Source organism: Mastigoproctus giganteus, chromosome 2, assembly GCF_048544385.1.
Source record: "Mastigoproctus giganteus isolate SK-2022 chromosome 2, ASM4854438v1, whole genome shotgun sequence".
Classification (NCBI taxonomy): domain Eukaryota; kingdom Metazoa; phylum Arthropoda; class Arachnida; order Uropygi; family Thelyphonidae; genus Mastigoproctus; species Mastigoproctus giganteus.
In genome coordinates, this window is record NC_143576.1 from 244,819,972 (window position 1) to 244,842,818 (window position 22,847).

General features: G+C 35.9%; 1 protein-coding gene across 1 annotated transcript in view; it reads right to left on the reverse strand.

Moving 5' to 3' along the window:
- The window catches only part of LOC150090339 (uncharacterized), a 336,582-nt gene that overhangs the window by 31,973 nt on the left and 281,762 nt on the right, over nucleotides 1-22,847 (reverse strand). Inside the window, exons 13-14 of the mRNA XM_090390273.1 lie at nucleotides 16,312-16,406; nucleotides 15,081-15,205 (exon numbers count right to left, since the gene is read on the reverse strand). Of these exons, the coding sequence (XP_090246399.1) occupies nucleotides 15,081-15,205; nucleotides 16,312-16,406 (220 nt within the window). The remainder of the gene's footprint in view (nucleotides 1-15,080; nucleotides 15,206-16,311; nucleotides 16,407-22,847) is intronic.

The window sequence follows — 22,847 nt, forward strand, 5'->3', positions numbered from 1 at the left end:
AGAGATTTACTTGTCTACAACTTTTACAAGACATTCAAAGATATTCCTCAAACACCTGCATTCATTTAATCTCATCTCAATTTTTTTTTTTCAAAATTAAAATATCTTTGACACAGAGTGCAGGAAATCAGCAGAAAGATCTAAGAATATGGTGGTCCTAAAAAACTAACTGACTGGGGGAGAATAGTGATAAAAAAAATTAAAAAACATATTTAAAAAAAGAAAAATATTATTTTGTTAAAAATACTGAAAATTAATGTAGCAAAATATTAGTAATATAGAATAAAATTATGCTATAAAGTATTTTGTATTTTAAAGATCCTAATTTAAATCTAAGAATTTCAATGTCCAAGTCTGACAATACGGCAGCTCCTTCTTCCTCAACTACTGGCTCATTATGATCTCTAGGACCATATCATTTGTACTTTCTGCTTTATAAGTTAAGAATGTGTATGACAGTTTATCAGTTCCCGTAATAATGGTTAATTTTTTATGTTTTGCAGAATGCATTAGTATTAGTAGAGGTATATGATGCAAGAAAGCAAGCTTAGGCAGCATCAGCCCAAAAAAAAAAAAAAAAAATGCTCCCATTTCACCCCTCCGTTGGTTCCAAATACTTGTTCAGCTCAGCCTTAAATTTATTTAGGCTATCAACTTCCACAACAAAGGATGCAAGTCTGTTCCACCAACCAACTACCCGCTGGCTAAAGGCAAACTTCCACACATCTATTCTACATCTGTCTTTCCTCAATTTGAATTTATGCCCTCTCAGGTGATTATTCTGAGCAAGAGGAAGAATCCCATCAGCATTAAGCATGCTCAAACCATTCAAGGCTCAAACCTCAATCAGATCACCTCGCAGGTGCCTAGTCTCCAGACACTGTAATTTGCAAAACTTAAGCCTTTCTTTGTAAGAGCAACCCTTTGTTCCATTCACTAACCTTGTTGCCCTTCACTGTACTCGTTCCAGCAGCTTTACATTCTTCTTAAAATGAGGCCTCCAGACCTGTATACAGTACTCAAGGTGTGGCCTGAACATTGCCTTATACAAGGGGATAATCACCTCCTTATCTCTGCTAGAAAAATTCCTGTATATCGTTAACAAGACACCATGAGCTACTCTTGCAGACCATCTGCACTGCTCAGAAAACTTCATATCTGCCTGCGCAATTATCCTCAGGTCCTTTTTATTCTCTACCACTGTCAGTGTAGTACCACAGAGTTGATACGTTACTCTGCGGTTACTGCTTCCCATATGTAGTACTTTACATTTGTCAATGTTAAACTTCATTTACCACCTTTCAGCCCATCTGCTCAACTTTTCTAGATTCTGTTGCAGCAGCATACTGTCATTAGTGTCCTTAACAACCCTACCAACCTTCGTACTTGCCAACCTGCATGCTACTGTAGGTGTTGAAAATACACTCTGTTGTAGCAATAGTAGCTGGTATAGGTAGTACTCTGACAGTGATTGCATTCAGTTTTAACAAAAATTCCCCACCAACAAAAAAAATGCCCACCATACAGGATCTGCATGCAAGGCATGCTTAGTAACAAAACTGTACCAGGTACTGTGCTGTATATGAGCACAGTACCTGGAATTTGATCTTCTCAAGAAAAGCATTTTTGCTGTATTTTGTATTTAATATGGTCACTGTTTTTAAAGCCACATTTCTCTTTCTTTGAGTTTCAGTTAGCAACTGTTTCTCTTCTTGCTTCAAAAATTAGCTTTTAGAAAGCACATGTTCAAGGGTGTGCATATTTTTTGGAACATTTGGAACATACTTATTTTTTACTGATCAGATCCCAAAACTGTCACCCACTTCACAATGGGAATTATTAAGTCAGACAGATTCTGAAAAAATACCTAAAACGTGTTTTCATCTCGAATCAATGCACTGTTATTCTTGTTTAAGGAAATTACTACATCTTCTTTCAGAGCAAGAGTTTAAGAACTTATTTAAAATCTAATAAACTCTTTAAAACCAGAATTGAACCCTACCTAGTATTTATAATTTTTTTGGTAACTGAAGTGTGTGGTGTTGCTTCTTTTCTGTCTGGACCACATTGAATGAAGCCATAATATCTGTTGTTAATTTCTTTAACAATTAATTTGGCTCTAGGATGTAAGTCTTCTGCAGTCTTTAGGTATATGATGTTACCAATTAATAAATTCAGAGTATGTGTACATGTATACAAGGCTATATGCTGAAATTAGTATTGACTGCTTTTACCATTACTGCAGCATTATCTGTTACAACACAAAAATGTTGTGACAGCTTGTCATTACTTTTGTCCATCATTTCAGCTTAATATTCTATTGTCTGTGTCTGGCAGTCTTCAGGCCAAGTCTCGTAATACTGGCTGAAATATCATTATGATCTATTTCATAACTGATTTATTTTCTCTAGTCCTCCAAGTATCACAGGACAAACCCAGACAAAGAACTTCAACTAGTTTTGTCTTTATAAGTCCTTTAACATGCTTGTACTCATTTTCAAAAATTTGTTTGAAAGTAAAAACCTAGATGGAACTTTATAGGATGGACTAATTGTTTGGAAGAATGTAATACAATCACTGTTTCATTGTAACTTGCCGCCATTGTTACACAATACAATGTTATATCCCGAACTAGACAGCGTTAGCTTAGTATAATATAGTATATTATATAATATTGTCAATTAATCAGTAAAATCTATTAATCTTGTTAAACTTCATTGTCAATTAAATTGTACTTTTTAACTAAATGCATATAACAACTTAGATTTTACAAACGTAAAATAATTAATTAATACATAACTTGATACAGAAGTTATATAAATGGAACTCATAGATAATACCCGATACTGAAAAATATATATAGAGTTATAACTGTGTTGGGATACAAGTTTAGGGTTATAATTTTGTACTGAAATTGAAATTTTATTGAAATTAAATCGAAATCATGACTCAGACCAGAGCAGCAAAGCAAAAGGATCAAGCTAATGGGAGTGCTGTGGTTCAGGGAAGAACTCAGGGGGGCAGTTACCCTCTGAATCACAGCCTTTTAAATGCACTGCTTGCTTGATGTTTGTGGAGCAATCAGATACGGGACATGATATTGCCATGGGGGATGTCTTTGTGTGTGAGCGATGTAAGGAGTGTAAGGAAATCAGGCGACAACTTGACGTTATGGGACTATACGAGAGCTTGAAGGACAGGGTGGATGCCCTTGAAGGTTCTACATTGAGGGGCCCATCAGGCTCTCAGCTGCCCACATCAATGCCAGAGTTGGCACTTGATCATAACGCAACACAGTGGCAACCCCCAAGGCAGAATGCACTGGTCCCACAGGAACTAGTAGTTGTTGGTGACTCTATTGTAAGGGAAATGGGAAACATGGTATGTAAAAAGGATAGATGGAACAGGACCAGGGTATGTCTGCCAGGGAAAAAGGTTGATGACATTGTAGAGCAGATATCATCTTTTAAGGGCACAAAAGGTGATACTGTTGTACACATTGGCACTAATGATATTAAGAGTAGGAGAAAAAAAAAGCCGTGAATTAGGGTTGAATTTGAAAGTGTCAGCAATTCTGCCCAGACACGATAGGAGGAAGTATATGATGAGAGCCTTGTTGATCAATTCGGCCCTGGAAAGATTGTGCAAGGCTCAAGGGGTAGAATTTTTTTCAGCCTGGTCTGTACTTGTTAACAGGAGAGACTGCTTCTACAGGGATGGGATACACTTAAATAGAAAGGGTGCAAGAATATTTGCTGATGCTATCGAGGCAGTGTTAGGTGGGTCGGAAAACTGCTAGATTGGGGGGATACAAGGACTAATAGATTAACAGTAGCCACTGGCAGAGGTGAAAGTGATACTTGCACTGTTTCTATTGGAATGAGCAGCAGCCTGGAAAACAAGATGCAGAGTATTTCAGAGACTGCTGGAAGCCATTGCAATACAAGTAAAAACATGGGTTGTGTTAGGGTAGCTAAGAATAGGAACTGGTGCATGTATACTTGCGTGTACACCAATGCTAGGAGTCTGGTAAATAAATTTGATGAATTTGAGGCATTGCTCAAAACATCAAAGGCAGATATTGTTGGGATATCAGAGACGTGATGTCACACAGATATAAAGCATGCAGAACTGGAATTTGGGACATACAATGTGTACAGAAAGGATAGACAGGATAGGAAGGGAGGAGGGGTTATGCTATTAGTTAAGAAACACATAAAATCCAAGGAAGTGAAGCCAGTCAACATCGCTAGAGAGTGCAGTGTCGAGTCAGTCTGGTGTGACATAAGCATTGGGAGATCAAAATTGAGAGTAGGAGTGTGCTATAGGCCTAATGACTCTGATGAGTATAATAAGAAACTGTACAGGGAAATAGAGTGGGCCAGTAAATCAGAGAGTCTTATAATGGGGGATTATAATTTCCCAGATATCGACTGGAATTTGTGGGTTGGTCACTCACACACTAGCAAGGCTTTTGTGGATTTATTGGATGATTGTTTTCTATATCAGCATGTTCGGAAGGCAACTAGAGAGAGTAATACTCTTGATCTGATTATCAGTAGTGATTCTTCATGCATTAAGAATCTGCAGATAAAGGAACCACTAGATGGCAGTGATCACAGTGTGCTGAGATGGGATTTACTCAAAGAGGTAACTACCATCAGAGGTAAAGGGAAGGGTTTTTGCTTTCGTAAAGGTGACTACGATGGCCTGAGACAGTATTTAAATTCTATACAGTGGGACCAACTGATGATGTTACCAACAGCAAATTCAAAATGGGAAGCATTCAAAGAATTTATCTTGGAAGCTACAAGACTTTACATAGCAACTAAGAAATATTGTTCAAGGTTTAATGAGACATATGGCAGAGAAGTAAAATGCATGGGATACATATAAATTAATGGGTGACATGGTTGTTGTTATTTGTTATTTGATTTTTAGGAGCATTAGCAACTAAGGCCATATTGCTCCGGGATATGCGGTAGTCATCCCCTGACCTTTCCGCATCCTCCGTATTTGGTGGTGACGGGCTCGAACCCCGGTCTAATCAAGAAGCGTGTGCTACGCACTGCTGCTCCTTCCCACCTGGCTACGGAGGCGCCGGGTGACATGGAAGCCTATGATAGATATAAGTTGGTCTGTAACCAAGTCACAAAGGAGATAAGGCAGGCAAAGGCAGATTATGAGAAATCCTTGGCAAAGAATGCAAAGAAAAACAGAAAGGAGTTCTTTACCTATGTAAACTCTAGAAGGAAAGGGATGAATCAGATTGGTCCACTGGATATTGATGGTTCAACTGTTGATGATCCTGCTCAGGTGGCTAACAAACTAAATAAGTATTTTGCATCTGCATTCACACATGAGGAGTTATTCAGGAAGGGGAATGCCAGAGGTGAAGTAAACTCTGGCAGTAAGCTAGATGATTTTGTAATAACTGAGAGGAAAGTGGAGGAGAAATTGTTGAGGATAAACATAAAAAAGGCACCCGGGGTGGATGGGATCAATGCAGTTATATTAAAGGAGGCAGCAAAGGAAGTAAGCAAACCCTTTGCCATAATTATGAGAGCTTTTTGGACTCAAGGGAGGTACCCATAGACTGGAGATGTGCAAATGTGACCCCAATTCACAAAGGAGGATCAAAGGCTGACACAAGTAATTATAGACCTGTGAGTTTAACTTCTGTTCCAGGAAAATTAATGGAGGCACTGGTTAAAGAAGCACTGCAAGATCATCTAGACAAGACTTCCGTTATAGCTCGGACACAGCATGGTTTTGTTAAGGGAACGTCTTGCCTGACTAACTTGATTGGATACTATGATGCAGTCACAAAAGAACTGGATGGTGGGAATAACTTTGATATTATATACTTGGATCTTAGAAAGGCTTTTGATACTGTTGCACATGGAAGACTGCTGCACAAATTGGAGCAGTGTGGCATCAGAGGCAAATTGCTGCTATGGATAAAGGGATGGTTGAGGAGGAGAAGACAGAGAGTGGTAACCAATGGACACTGCTCATTGTGGACTAATGTTATTAGTGGAGTCCCTCAGGGTTCAGTGTTGGGTCCATTGTTGTTTTCTGTATTTATAAATGATACTGATGATTGTATATCAAGCTTAATGTTCAAGTTTGCAGACAATATAAAGGTTGGCAGGGTTGTTGAGGACACTACTGACGGTATACTGCTGCAACAGGATCTGAAAAGGTTGAGAAAATGGGCTGTGAAGTGGCAAATGAAGTTTAACATTGACAAATGTAAAGTTCTATGTATGGGAAACAGTAACCCCAGAGCAACATATAAACACTGTGATACTACACTGACAGTGGTAGAGAATGAAAAGGACCTGGGGTAATTGTGCAGGCAGATATGAAGTTTTCTGAGCAGTGCAGATGGGCTGCAAGAGTAGCTCATGGTGTCTTGTCAATGATATACAAGAATTTTTCTAGCAGGGATAAGGAGGTGATTATTCCCTTGTATAAGGCAATGGTCAGGCCACACCTTGAGTATGGTATACAGGTCTGGAGGCCTCATTTCAAGAAGTATGTAGAGCTGCTGGAACGAGTACAGAGAAGGGCAACAAGATTAGTGAATGGAACAAAGGGTTTCTCTTATGAAGAAAGGCTAAAGTTTTGCAAATTACAGTGTCTGGAGACTACGCACTGGCGAGGTGATCTGATAGAGGTGTATGAAGCCTTGAATGGATTGAGCATGCTCAATGCTGATGGGATTCTTCCTCTTGCTCAGAATAATCACCTGAGAGGGCATAAATTCAAATTGAGGAAAGACAGATGTAGGATAGATGTGCAGAAATTTGTCTTGAGCCAGTGGGTAGTTGGTTGGTGGAACAGACTTCCATCCCTTGTTGTGGAAGTTGATAGCCTAAATAAATTTAAGGCTCAGCTGCACAGGTATTCCGAACGAATGAAGTGGTGAAATGGGAGGGGTTTTTTGTTTTTTTTGGCTGATGCTGCATAAGCTTGCTCTCTTGCATCATATGCCTCTACTAATGCTAACCTCACAGAATGAATTTTGATAATACCACCCCCTTATTGTCAAAAAATGCAATCAGCATGAAAATCAAATGTGATTTTGACTGCTGTGCCTTTTTTGGCCTTGGCAATTACACTGTTTTCCAATGGGAGCTTTGAATCCTGGTCTGACACAGCTTGCTCAAAAACTCAGATAAAATGAGGACTTCATGTTTGCCTTTGGCCTTGAGTGAGAATTCAAGGAACAAACTTGGTGCTCATTCACCTCACGCTTAAATCCTTAGTCAAAATGGCCTGAATGGAATCACATCAAAGAAATTTTTCCACAGCAGTTTCTTGATTGGATGGATGACCATCCAATTAAATGATGGTGTGGGCTTTATTGATGTTTTGATAGCTTCAGTATACTGATGGGTGACTGCATCTTTTTTCATTTCCAAGCAAAAACGTCCTCACAAACATTTGACACCACTTGAAAACTGTTTTTTTCCCCATAGCATTGTCTCAGTAAACTGTAATGAGCATTTTGTGCATTCCCATGGCAGAATTCTCAAGTTTATAACAAAATTAAATGTTTGCACAGTGTTCATTCACCAATTTCAGTATACAGGTAAGAAATGAGAAAAGCATAGATACGTTCAAAGTAGTTTTCCACTAGACTAGTGCCATAAAAACAAGTTAAAACTTGGTATGTGCATGTTCAAAAGATGTCACTGTAATCCCTACTCACCATCTCTTAGTTACCACAATGCATGGTCCTGAGCTGGATAACATCATTCTTCTCTTTCTTGGTGATTCCCTTCTACTTTAACTCTCTCTCTCTCTCTCTCTCTCTCTCTCTCTCTCTCTCTCTCAGGGTAACTCAAGAATTTGTTTTTTTTTTTTTTTTGGCTGGTGCAGCATAAGCCTCAGGCTTCCTTGCAACATATAGCTAATAATAATAATAATTTGTTCAGAAATTATAAGATCATTCACTGAACTTTATCATAAAATCTTGTACACCAGATGATACAGATCAATCAAAAATGATTGTGCACCATTGGACATTGAAGATCATGTGAATTCTTAATCTCTCACAAGATATGACTCATCAGCCTCACTGATATTGATACACTTTGCACTGAGGTGCAAAGTGTATTAATATCAATTGGTGCCCCATTGCCATTCATACTGGGAAATTGTTAATCTAATAATAGGATGGATATGATTAGGGATATTATATAGGGCATTTATGTGGGTTTGTCCTGCTATCAACTGCAATTCAGACTCCAGCAATATGCCAGAAATACCAGATATAAGCAGGCAGTGATGTAACTTTCCATAGCATTGCAGAAAACCATGCATTCGACATCCAGCAACCAAGTCACAGAATGCAAAGAGGAAAAAAAAAAAAAAAAAAAAAAAAAACATGAATATAAAGATCTTTTATGAGACAGCTCAATATATCCCAGGCCATCAACAAAAACAGGGGAAGGATTGCTCCTCTCCATCCCCAACTAACCTTATTCAACAGTTGTGCCATCATGAGATTCCAGTTTGAGCTTTCCTGTCAACCAGTAGGCAGACAACCATCCATACCCGTCATCCAAATAAAACTATAGACAGCAACAAACCAATAGCATCTATGGGCATAACATAAGTTTCCACCCAAAAGCATCCCAGAAAGATGACAACGTATGACAGTTTTCTATTACCCTAGTCTCTCAAGTGTAAAGATCTAATGAGAACAAATCACAGAGTTCATGCAACATTTTTTTAATTCATGGGTGTCAGTTAAATAGATTAATGATCAAAATGTGATCAGTTTTTCACATCTTAACCAAAAAATCAAAATCTTTAGTGGGAATAATTGTCTCTTTAATGTTGTGTGTCTGCCCAGAATATTTTCTGGGCAGCAAAGACATCAATAAGAAAGAAAAGTTTAATGAATATATATACAATACAATATAATTTGTTTCATTATGCTTTATGAGTGACATGATGAAATTGACACATTGTTTCATTATCCTACAGTATACATTCTTTCATTAAGCTACAACTCTGGTATACTTTGTTTCATTATCTATGGTTTCAGATATAATGAAAATATCAAAAGTATTTTCTGTCTTCTTAGCCTTCAACCCATTCTCAGTACTTAATTCTATAGAATCCAATGCCTTTTCTGTTTGAAGTTTTCATAATTAAAATAATAAATGAAAACTGTGGATCTGACAAGTCCCCCCCCCCAAGATGGATATAAACACAGTGTACACCAAAGATCTGTTAATTTCACATTGGAAACTAACAAAAGTAAATATTTCTTGCAACTGAATGGGGAAACCAGCTAAATTATTATTTTCTGGAGTATTTTCAGCCACAGAGTAAATTTTTTCAAAACAACAGAACTTATTTGGAACCTAATTATTTTAAGGGACACTTACAAAAGTAAATATCTTTTTCTTACAGGATGGGAACCACTACTGTATTTTATTTGCATATTTTATTTGCAATCTATTTTTTTTTCAAACAGTGGCACACAACATACTTTTCTACATAATGAAATCATGAAATCACATTTAGAAGTGGATTCAGTAATGCTGTTCCCTTAGCATTTCAGCGATGACATAGGGTGGATTTCCACCTTACAACCATAAAAATGTATTTCATATTAAACAAGAATTGTTACTGTTGTACTCTACACCTATCAGAGAAATGATGAGTCAGTAGTGATAAATTCCATTTAAGCTCAGTGGCTGTGAATTGAGTCACAGTCAAAAATGCTCTCTAAATGAGTTTCTACTATCCCACACCAACGCTCATGTAACTTATTGTTGATAAGTAAGGACTTATCAACAATGGACTTTGAAATGATTTTAGAGATACATCAGGATCAGACCTAAACACAATTGGAGAATGGGCTTTTGTAGACGAGAAATCTTTGAAAAGTAATACAGAGCATTTAAAAATTCATGAACACACCAAAAACATTAATATAAATTTAAACACCATAATTAAACAGATCACTATAAATCCCTAAAAATATTCTGAATTACTATTATCATAAATAGGAATGTGAGCCCTTTTTAGTAATTCAGGATCTTATTGGTTTTTTTTTGTGATAAGTTTGATGTGTTTAAGCCTTCTCAGATTTAAATTAGGTCCATTCATTCAATCCTACATAATTTTGTTCAGGTATAACAATGGCACTGTAATGCTGACTAGAAAACAAAGTATACCCTGTCAGTTGTAACCTGTGCAAGAATATAGATCCAAATATTTTAATGCAGACCTGGCATCTCACTCTTTCTATTCCAAAAATGAAAAATTAAATCCAATTAGATTTTCAGAGCTATCATATAAATATTTCATTAAGACACACTGTGAAGAATAGCTGTGAATAGCTATCAAGTTGATTTTGGAAATAAAGTTTCGATCCAAATCATAATGTATAAGCAAATTTATGTATCTGGAATTTCTCTGATTTGACACTTTCAGGAAACGTTACTGAATTTGTTTTTATTTATTTATTTTTTTACAATTATATCTGTATCTGCTGTTATTTACTGCAGCATAATATGTGCATGAGATAACACAGCAGTAACAAATGAATGGGATTTTATTTTCTCAACATTCTTTAGAAAAAATATATATCAAAATACATTAAAACATACGAATTAAATCCCGTTGCAGGCCTGTATTTATTAGTTATATTTATTATACAACAGATTTGTAATCTAGTAGAAATGCAACTTTGCTATAATGACACACATGGTTCTGCCTTAAAGACTATCATAGAACATAGGAACATTAATTATACCACACAACTAATCTAATACAGAAAATTAGCATTGAAATTAAGGTTATTTGGTTTTGGTTTTTTTTTTAGGGGCATTAGCAATTAAGGCCATATTGCTCCGGGGATTTGCGGTGGTCATTCCCTAACCTTTCCGCATCCCCCGTATTTGGTGGCTCGCGGGCTCGAACCCCGGTCTAATCAAGAAGCATGTGCTACACACTACTGCTCCTGCCCACCTGGCTATGGAGGCACCAAAATTAAGGTTATACTTGGCAAAGTGAAATTCTGCTATATAAATACTAAGACACCCTGATCATCAAAATAAAGTGAAATCATAAAATTGGAGAACAATGTAGAACAGAAGTCCTTCCTCAATGGTGTGATTTTTTTTTTTTTTTTTTGGCTGATGCTGCATAAGCTCATACACTTGCTTTCTTGCATCACATGCCACTACTACTACTACTACTACTATTTGTATCTTCTTCTGTTCCATTGTACTGCAGGAGAAGTTTTCAAAGTTTGCTGATGATTTAAAGGTAAAAAGACTGGTTATCAACAAAAACTAGGAAATTGTTTCAAAATCACTTAGATTGATTAAACAAATGGAAATTCAGGAGATAAATACAAACTGGAGGTAGAGGGTTAGAATTAAAAATGGTCCAGGATGAAAAAGACTTAGATTTTACAATTCAGTTAGACATGAAATTTTCAATACAGTGCAACAAAGCAGATAGAAAGGCACATGATGACCTGTCTATGATATACGTACAGAACTTTCACAAGTAGGGAAAAGCTGTCATCCCTATCATGAGACCATATTTAAAGTATCGTGTTCAGAATGAAAGCCACACTTGAAACAAGACATAGAGCTTGAAAGAGTTTGAAGAAGGCAAACTCGATTGGCAAGGACTGCTAGCTGATGTTCATATGAAGAATGGCTTAAAAAGTGTAGACTGAAAAACTTGACAATTAGACATTTGGGGGGGGGGCACCTGATAGAAGTATATCAGGTCCTGAAGTAAAATGACCAAGGTATATTTTCTCTGACAGAAGAGAGAAGAGCTAGAGGATGTAAATACAAAATTTTGATAAGTAATAGAAGGCTAGATCTCATGAAGTTTACTTTCAAGAAGAATGTACAGATCACTGGAATGAATTACCTGTTGTTGAGGTTGATAGTTTGGTTAAGTTCAAAGTGGAATAGAATATGCACTTTTTTTTTTGGTGATGTGGAAAGTATAAACAATAGAATTTTATTTTTAGCAGATGTAGAAAAAGATTGTGTCTTTGCATCATTTAGTCAGTATAATATTAACATTATTCTCTTTAATTGGCATGTTTGTGTTGTCCACCCCTTGCTTTCTTCATTTTTTAATTTATTTTATCATTTAGTTTCTCAACTAATTCATAAGAGAAGTTTACCTCGATATAGTACGTAGAACACTTCCGTATGATACTCTCCAGAAATGAAAACGAAAAAAATCGAAAATCTTACATTAGAGTAACAAATAATTAAAAAAATAATTAAAAATCAATTTAACACAATTAAAAATAAGAAAATTAATTAAAAGAATTTAAAAACGATTTTTATTTCCAGATGCTGACAATGCTTTTTGACCATATGTCATGATCACAGGAATGAAAATTATAAAAATGGGGTGAGTATGAAACTTAAATAGGGATTATTTGTCTTCGCGCATGCGCATAAAAGCTCACGAATTGGAGATGAGATATGGCCGACGAACATTAACAGAATTTTCGTGTAATTTAATTTCTATGGTTTCTGCAATTAATAGTCGTGTATAATTACGTTGGACACTAAGTATTTTGGCCTTGTTAAATAAAAGTGTTTTTCATTAACAGCATGAAAGGCTAATTCTGATGCTGCTGAACGAGAAGCATGAACTGAGGCCGCATGTTGATTAACACAAATATTCAAAGGAAAACACACTGAACCCTGGTAAGACGAGTCGCAATCACCGCAAGAAGGTATTTAGACGATGTTCTAGTTATTACTGATAGTAGTACTATCAAGACATTTTATATTCATTTAATAATATTCATTCTAGGCTCAAATTTACATTGGAAAGGGAGGATATGGATACAGAGTCATTAAATTTTCTAAATTTCATGCTTACCCGGGACTCAAATAAAATCCAATTTAACATCTATCGAAAACCTACAAACACCAGTATGCTTCTACATTATAACAACTATCACCAGTTCACCTACAAAAGATCGATTATCTTTAATCAATTTCTAAATGCCTACAAATATTCAATGACAAAATCTGTTTTGGGCTCAGAAATACAAATATTAACCAGCAGATTCTTAAACAGGGGTTATCCCCTTGCTACAATAAACCGAATTAGGGTACAAGCTAAGGATAGGATACAAAATACTATACACCAACCAACAATAGTAATATAAAAAAATACTTTATTTCTGTCCCATAAGTTGAACAGTGGCACAAACAGCTTAACAGATTCTTTAAAGATACCGAATTTAAAATTGTGGCCAGGCCAATACGGAAATTACATAGTATACTGAACAATCGCTCAGTCCTTTCCCCAGAATACAACATTTCTTGTGGTGATTGTGACTCATCTTACCAGGGTTAACAATCGCTCAGTCCTTTCCCCAGTATACAACATTTCTTGTGGTGATTGTGACATCTTACCAGGGTTCGACGTGTTTTCCTTTGAATATTCATGTTAATCTACCCCAAGGGCTCACATCTGGTGAGTATGGGGTTGGCACACCCAGGGTCCTGAGCTGGATATCATCATTCTTCTCTTTCTTGGTGATTCCTTTTTATTCCCCCTCCTCTCTCTCTCTCTCTCTCTCTCTCAGGGTAACTCGGGAATTTTTTGGCTGGTGCAGCATAAGGCTCAGGCTTCCTTGCACCATACGGCTCATAATAATAATAATAATAATCAACATGCGGCCTCAATTCGTGCTTCTCATTCAGCAGCATCAGAATTAGCCTTTCACGCCGTTAACGAAAAACATACTTTTTTATTTAATAAAGACAAAATACTTAGGGTCCAACATAATTATACGTGACTATTAATTGCAGAAACTGTAGAAATTAAATTACACGAAAATTCTGTTAATGTTCATTGGCCATATCTCATCTCCAATTCATGGGCTTTTACATGCATGCATGAAGACAAATAATCCCTATTTGCGTTTCATACTCACCTCTATTCGGTAATTTTCATTCCTGTGATCAAAACATATGGTCAAAAAGCGTTGTCAGCTTCAGGAAGGAAAATTGTTTTGCAATTTTTTTTGTTAAATTCTTTTAATTAATTTTCTTATTTTTAATTGCATTAAATTGATTTTTAATTGTGTTAAATTGAGTTTTATTGTGTTAAATTGATTTTTAATTATTTTTTAAATTATTTGTTACTCTGATATTTTTCGTTTTAATTTCTGGAGAGTATCATATGGAAGTGTTCAATGTACTATATTGAGATAAACTTCTCTTATTATTTTACAAATATTGATATCAATGTAGAACGTATTGAGCATTACAGCTCTGGTTCATACTATCTTATTTGAGTTATTTATTGTGATTTTCTTTGAGGTTAATATAATTGTGTTTGATTTAGACCTTTTGATTGGCTGGGTCGACTTTCAAATTGCCTTTTGTATGTTAGCTATGTTCATTTATTTGAACTATAGACAGCAGTGGGCATGACATACATTATGTTATTGAGTTTAGTTTGTGCAATAAGTTTCATTTTATATTAGGACTGTATATGGACACCCATTGACCTTTGGCCTGGGAAAAAGCCAATGGCTGAAACACAATGCTTTTATAGTCCACAAGGGCTGATGTTCCCTGAGGAGGTGGTGCTTATGGGTTTCGTGTCTTTATTTATTTAATTTAATTAATTGTGGAAGTGGCACTCTTCCTTTAGTGGGTGAGAGTGCACATATCCTTAGGAGAGAAGTTGCACATTTGCACTGATGGGGTGAATGTTACTTTGTTTCTTTCTTATTTTTATGATTTCATTTTATTTTGAAGATTAGGATATTGTGGTATTTAAGTAGCAGAACCACACATAAAGTATAACCATAATTGTAGCATTAATTTGCCACATTAGTTTTGTGGTATAATCATTTTTTTTTTTTTTTTTTTACAAAAGTATATAGTAAAAATGCAATCAAAAATGTAAATGTGTACAAATAGGCATTTAGAAATTCAAAATTCCACGAAAAAAAAAAAAAAAACTAAGACTGTGACATAGTCATTTATTGTATCATACTATAAAATAAAAGAATGAACAATTCATATGATACTTACCGAAAAAGAGAGTAGGTTAAAATTGTGAGTGATAAACCAAAAATGGAAAGAGCACAACCAATATAAGAAATTATGGAAAGTGCTACTTTATGTTCTTCTGGTATATCAAGGTCTGGAGTAGGATCCTATAATAACAAAAATATTTTAATCTATGTTTTATTTTAATAGGTAGGAATCATGACATAAGTTCTGTATGGCATCATAGAGGCTAGTAATGTTGGATATGAATTAGAGAAATGGTTTACATTCACTCAACAGTAAGGAATAAAGCATGAGTTTAATTTCACTATAAAAAGAATAAATTTTACAACGCAAATAATTAAACAAAAATGCATGAACGTTTTCGCTGAAATGTACTGGCTGTCCTCACCTTGATAATATAGGAAACAAAGGTTTGCTTTGAACTGCAGTCTTCAGTATAAAACTCTACAACATAAAGACTATACAATTTATGGAAACCTATTGTTTCCTGCATTATTAGGATAAGGAGAGCTGTTACCATAACTGAAATGTTTAAATGTACATATATTATAGTTTAATTACAACAATTAATTACAAATTTTAATTATGTGGATAATATAGGAAATTTTAATAATAATAAAAATAGAAAAAAACATTTAATTAAGGGCATAATAAAACAATAGACATGGTAAAACATAGCAAATTATTAATTAATTTGGACTTTAAATTTTTATTTAACTTTAACTATTGCAACACAAAGTTTGATAGAATGTAAACAAATATTTTACTGCAGTGTGAAATTCAATTTTAGCCCATGACTATCAGAAAAACATGTTACTCCATTGCAATCTGTAATTGTCTTTCCACTTAGAAATTAAACTACAAAAGGCAACTGGCATTCCTATCAACAGTTTTAACACTAAAAAAGTATATCAAAAACAATTTATCTATCAAATTGACATCAATATGAATTTTAGTATTCTGTCCAAATGGTTTTCAATATTTGACCTGCTTCATGATATTATGTTTGAATTGGAAGCAACTGGCTATAAAAAAAGTAATGTTATGTAATTCTGCTACTAAAGCAGGCACAACCAGATACTAGATGGGTGTTCATAATACAAAGTTATATGTTGCATACACAGTATATCACAGGATCACATCCTTTCTTTATCACTGTAAATAGTGAAAGGGTTAAAGAAGTTAATTTTATTGAGAAAATTGTTCTAATAATCAGATCATATTATGACTACACTTAGATATTACTTACAAAAAGAATGGAGAATGCTGTTAAATGAGAAGAATAACATGTGGTAAAGTTTCCTGTTAAGTTGGTAATTAGTCCTTCTGTAGACCACTTTCTTTCTAGAAAAGGTAGAAAAATGCTTCTATTAGGTAAAAAAATGATCCAAGAGCATTTTGTTTAGATTATCTTTCAAATTGATTTTATTTATTCTATACACTCTTAGCTATTGAGGCTTTATAACTCATAACACAGGATAACAAATTTGTAAATGATTCACACTTGCTTTACACTGAAAATACATTTTTAATAAAATTGAATAAGTAAAAATCATTTATAAGAAAAATTTATAGCATTAAATTCAAGTTCAAAATTTGTGATATTCTTATATGATAGCTAAGCTCCATAACCAAAGTTGTAGCATGGCTTGGGGTATCAGAAAGTATCATCAGTAGATTGTCGAATCAGTTTCAAGAAACCCAGACTATTTGTAGATATCCAAGTCAAGGCCCCAGACTGTAAAAAACAGTGGGGCAAGAGCACAATTGTTCTTCCCCCTTCACCCATTTTGTCCATTGCATTTCAAAGTTTGAAACTGCTAACCTACTTGGACGTTTTGCAGCAGTGACAGGAACATAGGTGTCAACTTAAGCAATCTGAAATTGTCTGCACAGACAAAGACTTTATGCAAGGAGACCTATGGTGAGCATTCCACTGACAACCTGACAACATAGGGCCAGAAAAATGTAAACAGTCAAACACTGTAATTGAGCTGTTGAGGAATGGCACGCTGTGTGCTCTTTACAGAGGAGTCAAGGCATAGTCTGCAGTCAGATTCTCACTGGGACTAGTGTAGTATAAAGAGGAACCTGAAAAAACCTGGTGTATACATACAGGAATAAATAAGTGTAGTCAGGGGTGTCCCTAGGGTGTGTGGTGCCAATCGCAATTTGGTGCCCCCCCTTTAAAATTTTCTTCATATTTTCAGGTTTCAAAGTTTCAGGTTTTCAGGTAGTAGTGGTAGTAGTAGTAGTAGCAGTGGCACGTGATGCAAGAAAGCAAGTGTATGAACTTATGCAGCATCAGATGATCATACAGACATTGATGATGTCTGTATGATCATCCTAAATATCATCTGTGTAGAGTGGGCTGCTTGATCCCTGAACCTGAATCCCATTGAGCATGTCTGGGACACCATAGTGACACGTATTAGTTGAAAACAGACGTATAAAAGAGGGGAAACTCATTCTGCATCAATATCTTTATTTTATTGATACATCACAGGTGTGAAATATCTGGCATACACTATACAAAAGTCATTGTCTGTGAATATTTCATTTGCAATGGCAACTAAAACTGTTCCTATGTGCTCACGATACTTTGCTTCTGATATGTCATATTCCAGTGGCACATATACATATACACCATTTGGAATATAGCTTCAATTCCATGATGAGGTATGTATATCATCATATTTATACAAACATTGTTAGAAATGTTGTGATCCCCTAATTGTTTTGTACAGAACATATGTATATATAAACATACCATAGGCATAAAGAGTAATAATAATAATGGAAGAAGTGGAAATAATATAAAAACAGAATGGCACAGACCATAAAACACAAATATTTTTATCTGTAAATAGGAACAAAGCTGCCAAAAATATTAAAAAACCTATACAAAATAAATTTAGAAGCCACAAAAGGGACTAGTTATATTTTAAAGTTAGTTATAGTTACATCTTAAAAGTGCAAAATTTCAACCATGTATTTCACACTATTCCTCTACAGTTTCTTACTTATATAATTCTATTAATGAAAATTTAACTGAAATATTATACTGTGGATCCCCACTTTACGATATTAATATGTTCCAGAGACACCATGATATCAAGAAAATATCGTAATATGAACCCAATAACACATTTTTTTTGGGAATCTGTTCCAAGACCTCAGAAGTTGAAATTTTCGCTATATAACTAAGCTATTTATCTCTCCAAAAGGTGATTTTTATAATAGAAATTGTACATATTGATTTTAAAAAATTGATTAAAGCTAATAAATTGATTAAATCACTTTAACTTAAGGATGCAAAAACACATGGCCAATGTGTTTACAAAGGCTGCTGTTGGCTGAGAGGGAGAATGACGTGCTCCAGTCAGAGACAATCGTAAGCTAAGCCCATTATAACATGAAATAAGTAGATTTCTTTTAACATGGTCACTGGTTAGTAGAACCAGCCACTTTATAGAATAAAATTTCAGAAAACCAATTCAATTCATTAAAATGCACTACACTTTCATCGTTATCATATATTTGGTTATACGAATCAATTTTGAATGCTTTTATGATATTTCTGGAGGTCACCACCATAAAACAATAGAAACAATTTGCAGTTCTGGTTTATTGGGCTTTTCTGTTAGTGCAATCTAATTACAAATGGGTAGTAAACTCGATCTTATTGCATTTGTGATAATGCCGATAGATGGAATCTGTGGGATTTTATGCTATTATGGTGAAATATGTTTCCCCTTTCATGGAATCTTCAATCCTATAAAAAACATAAATAAATTTTCAGAATCTTCTCTTCATTCCTATATTGTAATTTTCGTAAACTTGTACTCGTATCTCACTTGAGTGTAACATGTTAGTTACAATTTTATGCATAGCGTGTTCTTCGCTATTGATTGCTTATCTTTTTTACTGTTTTAAATTTTATAACAAAAAAAAATGTCAGTGATCATAAATATCAGTTAGTTAGCATGTACGTATTACAATAGTAATTAAGCTATGTATGTAAGCATAAATTTGTTTTTATTTTGCTAATCTGTGGAGACTATTCTTCCAATTTTCGCACATAATTTTTTTTTCTAATTGGCAAGGTAAATGTGTAAATTTGTGCTTTATATCTTTGCTTTTATAGCCTGTGGATAATATTCCTCCTATTTTTGGTTTTCAGAATCGCCATTTAATAGAATTAAAATTCAATTCGCAAACAGGATTGCAAATAAAAATAAATAAATAACTGGCACTTACCACATATCATATAGCAAACAGAGTCCATCGTAAAGTGATTTCATTGTAAAGTGAACCAAACATAAAGCTGGAGTCCACTGTATATATATAATTCAATCATATATATAACTGACACAATTTTTTTTTCCCACAGTTGCTTCTCACAGTTGTTGCAAATTGGATTGAGGCTAACCTCTACTCCAAAGAGCTTATTCCACAGGTGCCCAAAATGGATGAGTTGGGCACCTGTGGAATGATTGGGAAGCAGGCATTCAGCACACTGAATTTACTCTTATGTGCCTGGAATCAGTTTTATACAATTTTGTTTTTGTGGCAAGGCTCATTATCCTGCTGGAAGAATCCATTCGCATATGGATTCTTCCAGCAGGAATACAACAACCATGAAAGAATGCACGTGAATGGAAACAATTAATAACCTGTGGCACCAAACGTTGCTCCACTTGTGTCAATGCACCCAATATGCACCAAGCCTGCATTGTTGACATGCTGTTTTTGTCATATTCTGGTCCTCCTATACCTCTCAGTAACCATATATTCTTGTTTTTTGCTGACAGGAATGGAATTCAGTTTGGTTGCTGGCTGCAGTACTGCATGATAAGGTAAGACAGATTATGTGTTCTGAAATTCTTCTTTGGTTACCACTGTTGTATTGGGTTGTTATTTGTCCCACAGCAGCCTTTCTGTTACCCTGCACAAGTCCGGTCAGCCTCTGTTGACTTATCACATCAACAAATTGTTTCTGGTTGCCACAGGATTGCCACTGGCTGGACGGTATTTTGTAACTGGACCAATCATGATACACCCAAGGCAAAGTCACACATGAAAACCCCATCGGTGTTGCAGCAGTTTCTAAGATAGCTATACTGGCACATCTGGATATTTGTTGTTATTTGGTTTTTATGAGCATTAGCAACTAAGGTCATATTGCTCCAGGGATATGCGGTGGTCATTCCCCGACCTTTCTGCATTCTCCATATTTGGTGACACATCTGGAGTCAGCTACCATACCACATTCAAAATCACTTAAATTCTTTCATTTTGTCCATTCTCACTAAATTGCACATATATACCATCTCTATGTATTTGCCCACCTGCTTGCTTTATATTGTAAGGATGAATATGCAACAGCATTAATGAAGGAGTGCTCCTTTTCATGAAAACAACTACTAGTTCCCACAGGAACTAGTAGTTGTTGGTGACTCTATTGTCAGGGAAACGGGGAACATGCTTTGTAAAAAGGATAGGTGGAATAGGACCAGGGTATGTCTGCCAGGGGCAAAGGTTGATGACGTTGTAGAGCGGATATCATCTTTTAAGGGCACAAAAGGTGATATAGTTGTACACGTTGGCACCAATGATATTAAAAGTAGGAGACCGGCGGAATTACTTAGCAAGTACAGGTCACTGTTGAAAAAAAGCCGTGAATTAGGGTTGAACTTGAAAGTGTCTGCAATTCTGCCCAGACACGATAGGAGGGAGTATATGATGAGAGCCTTGTCGATCAATTCGGCCCTGGAGGGATTGTGCAAGGCTCAAGGGGTAGAATTTTTTTCAGCCTGGACTGTACTTGTTAACAGGAGAGATTGCTTCTACAGGGATGGGATACACTTAAATAGAAAGGGTGCAAGAATTTTTGCTGATGCTGTCGAGGCAGTGTTAGGTGGGTCGGAAAACTGCTAGTTGGGGGGGATACAAGGACTAATAGATTAACAGTAGCCACTGGCAGAGGTGGAAGTGATTCTTGCACTGCTTCTATTGAAATGAGCAGAAGTCTGAAAAACAAGATGCAGGATATTTCAGAGACTGCTGGTAGCCATTGCGGTACAAGTAAACACATGGGTTGTGTTAGGGTAGCTAAGAATAGAAACAGGTGCATGTATACCTGCGTGTACACCAATGCTAGGAGTTTGGTAAATAAATTTGATGAATTTGAGGTATTGCTCAAAACATCAAAGGCAGATATTGTTGGGATATCAGAGACGTGGTGTCACACAGATATAAGTAATGCGGAACTGGAATTTGGGGAATACAATGTGTATAGAAAGGATAGACAGGACAGGAGGGGAGGAGGGGTTATGCTATTAATTAAGAAACACATAAAGTCCAAGGAAGTGAAGCCAGTCGACATCGATGGACAGGGCAGTGTCGAGTCAGTTTGGTGTGACATAAGCATAGGGAAATCAAAATTGAGAGTAGGAGTGTGCTATAGGCCTAATGACTCTGATGAGTATAATAAGATATTGTACAGGGAAATAGAGTGGGCCAGTAAATCAGAGAGTCTTATAATGGGGGATTTTAATTTCCCAGATATTGACTGGAATTTGTGGGTTGGTCACTCGCACACTAGCAAGGCTTTTGTGGATTTATTGGATGATTGTTTTCTACATCAGCATGTTTGTGAGGCAACAAGAGGGAGCAATACTCTTGATCTGATTATCAGTAGTGATTCTTCATGCATTAAGAACCTGCAGATAAATGAACCACTAGGTGGCAGTGATCACAGTGTGTTGAAGTGGGATTTACTCAAGGAGGTAACTACCATCAGAGGTAAAGGGAAGGGTTTTTGTTTTCGTAAAGGAGACTATGATGGTCTGAGACAGAATTTAAATTCTGTACAGTGGGACCAACTGATGATGTTACCAACAGCAAACTCAAAATGGGAAGCATTCAAGGAACTAATCTTGGAGGCTACCAGGCTTTACATACCAACTAAGAAATATTGTTCAAGGTTTAGGCCTAAATGGTTGTCAGATGAACTAATGAGACATGTGGCAGAGAAGAAAAATGCATGGGATACATACAAATTAATGGGTGACATGGAAGCCTATGATAGATATAAGTTGGTCTGTAACCAAGTCACAAAGGAGATTAGGCAGGCAAAGGCAGACTACAAAAAATCCTTGGCAAAGGATGCAAAGAAAAACAGAAAAGAGTTCTTTACATACTTGAACTTGAGAAGGAAAGGGATGAATCAGATTGGTCCACTGGATATTGATGGTTCAACAGTTGAGGATCCTGCTCAGGTGGCTAACAATCTAAACAAGTATTTTGCATCTACATTCACGCATGAGGAGTTATTCAGGAAGGAGAATGATGTAGGTAAAGTAAACATTGGCAATGAGCTGGATGATTTTGTAATAACTGAGAGGAAAGTGGAGGAGAGATTGTTGAGGATAAACATAAAAAAGGCACCTGGGGTGGATGGGATCTATCCAGTTCTATTAAAGGAGGCAGCAAAGGAAGTATGCAAACCCCTAGCCATAATTATGAGAGCTTCTTTTGACTCAGGGGAGGTACCCATAGACTGGAGATGTGCAAATGTAACCCCAATTCACAAAGGAGGATCAAAGGCTGACACAAGTAATTATAGACCTGTTAGTTTAACTTCTGTTCCAGGTAAATTAATGGAGGCACTGGTTAAAGAAGCACTGCAGGATCATCTAGACAAGAATTCCGTTATAGCTCAGACGCAGCATGGTTTTGTTAAGGGCAGGTCTTGCCTGACCAATTTGATTGGATACTATG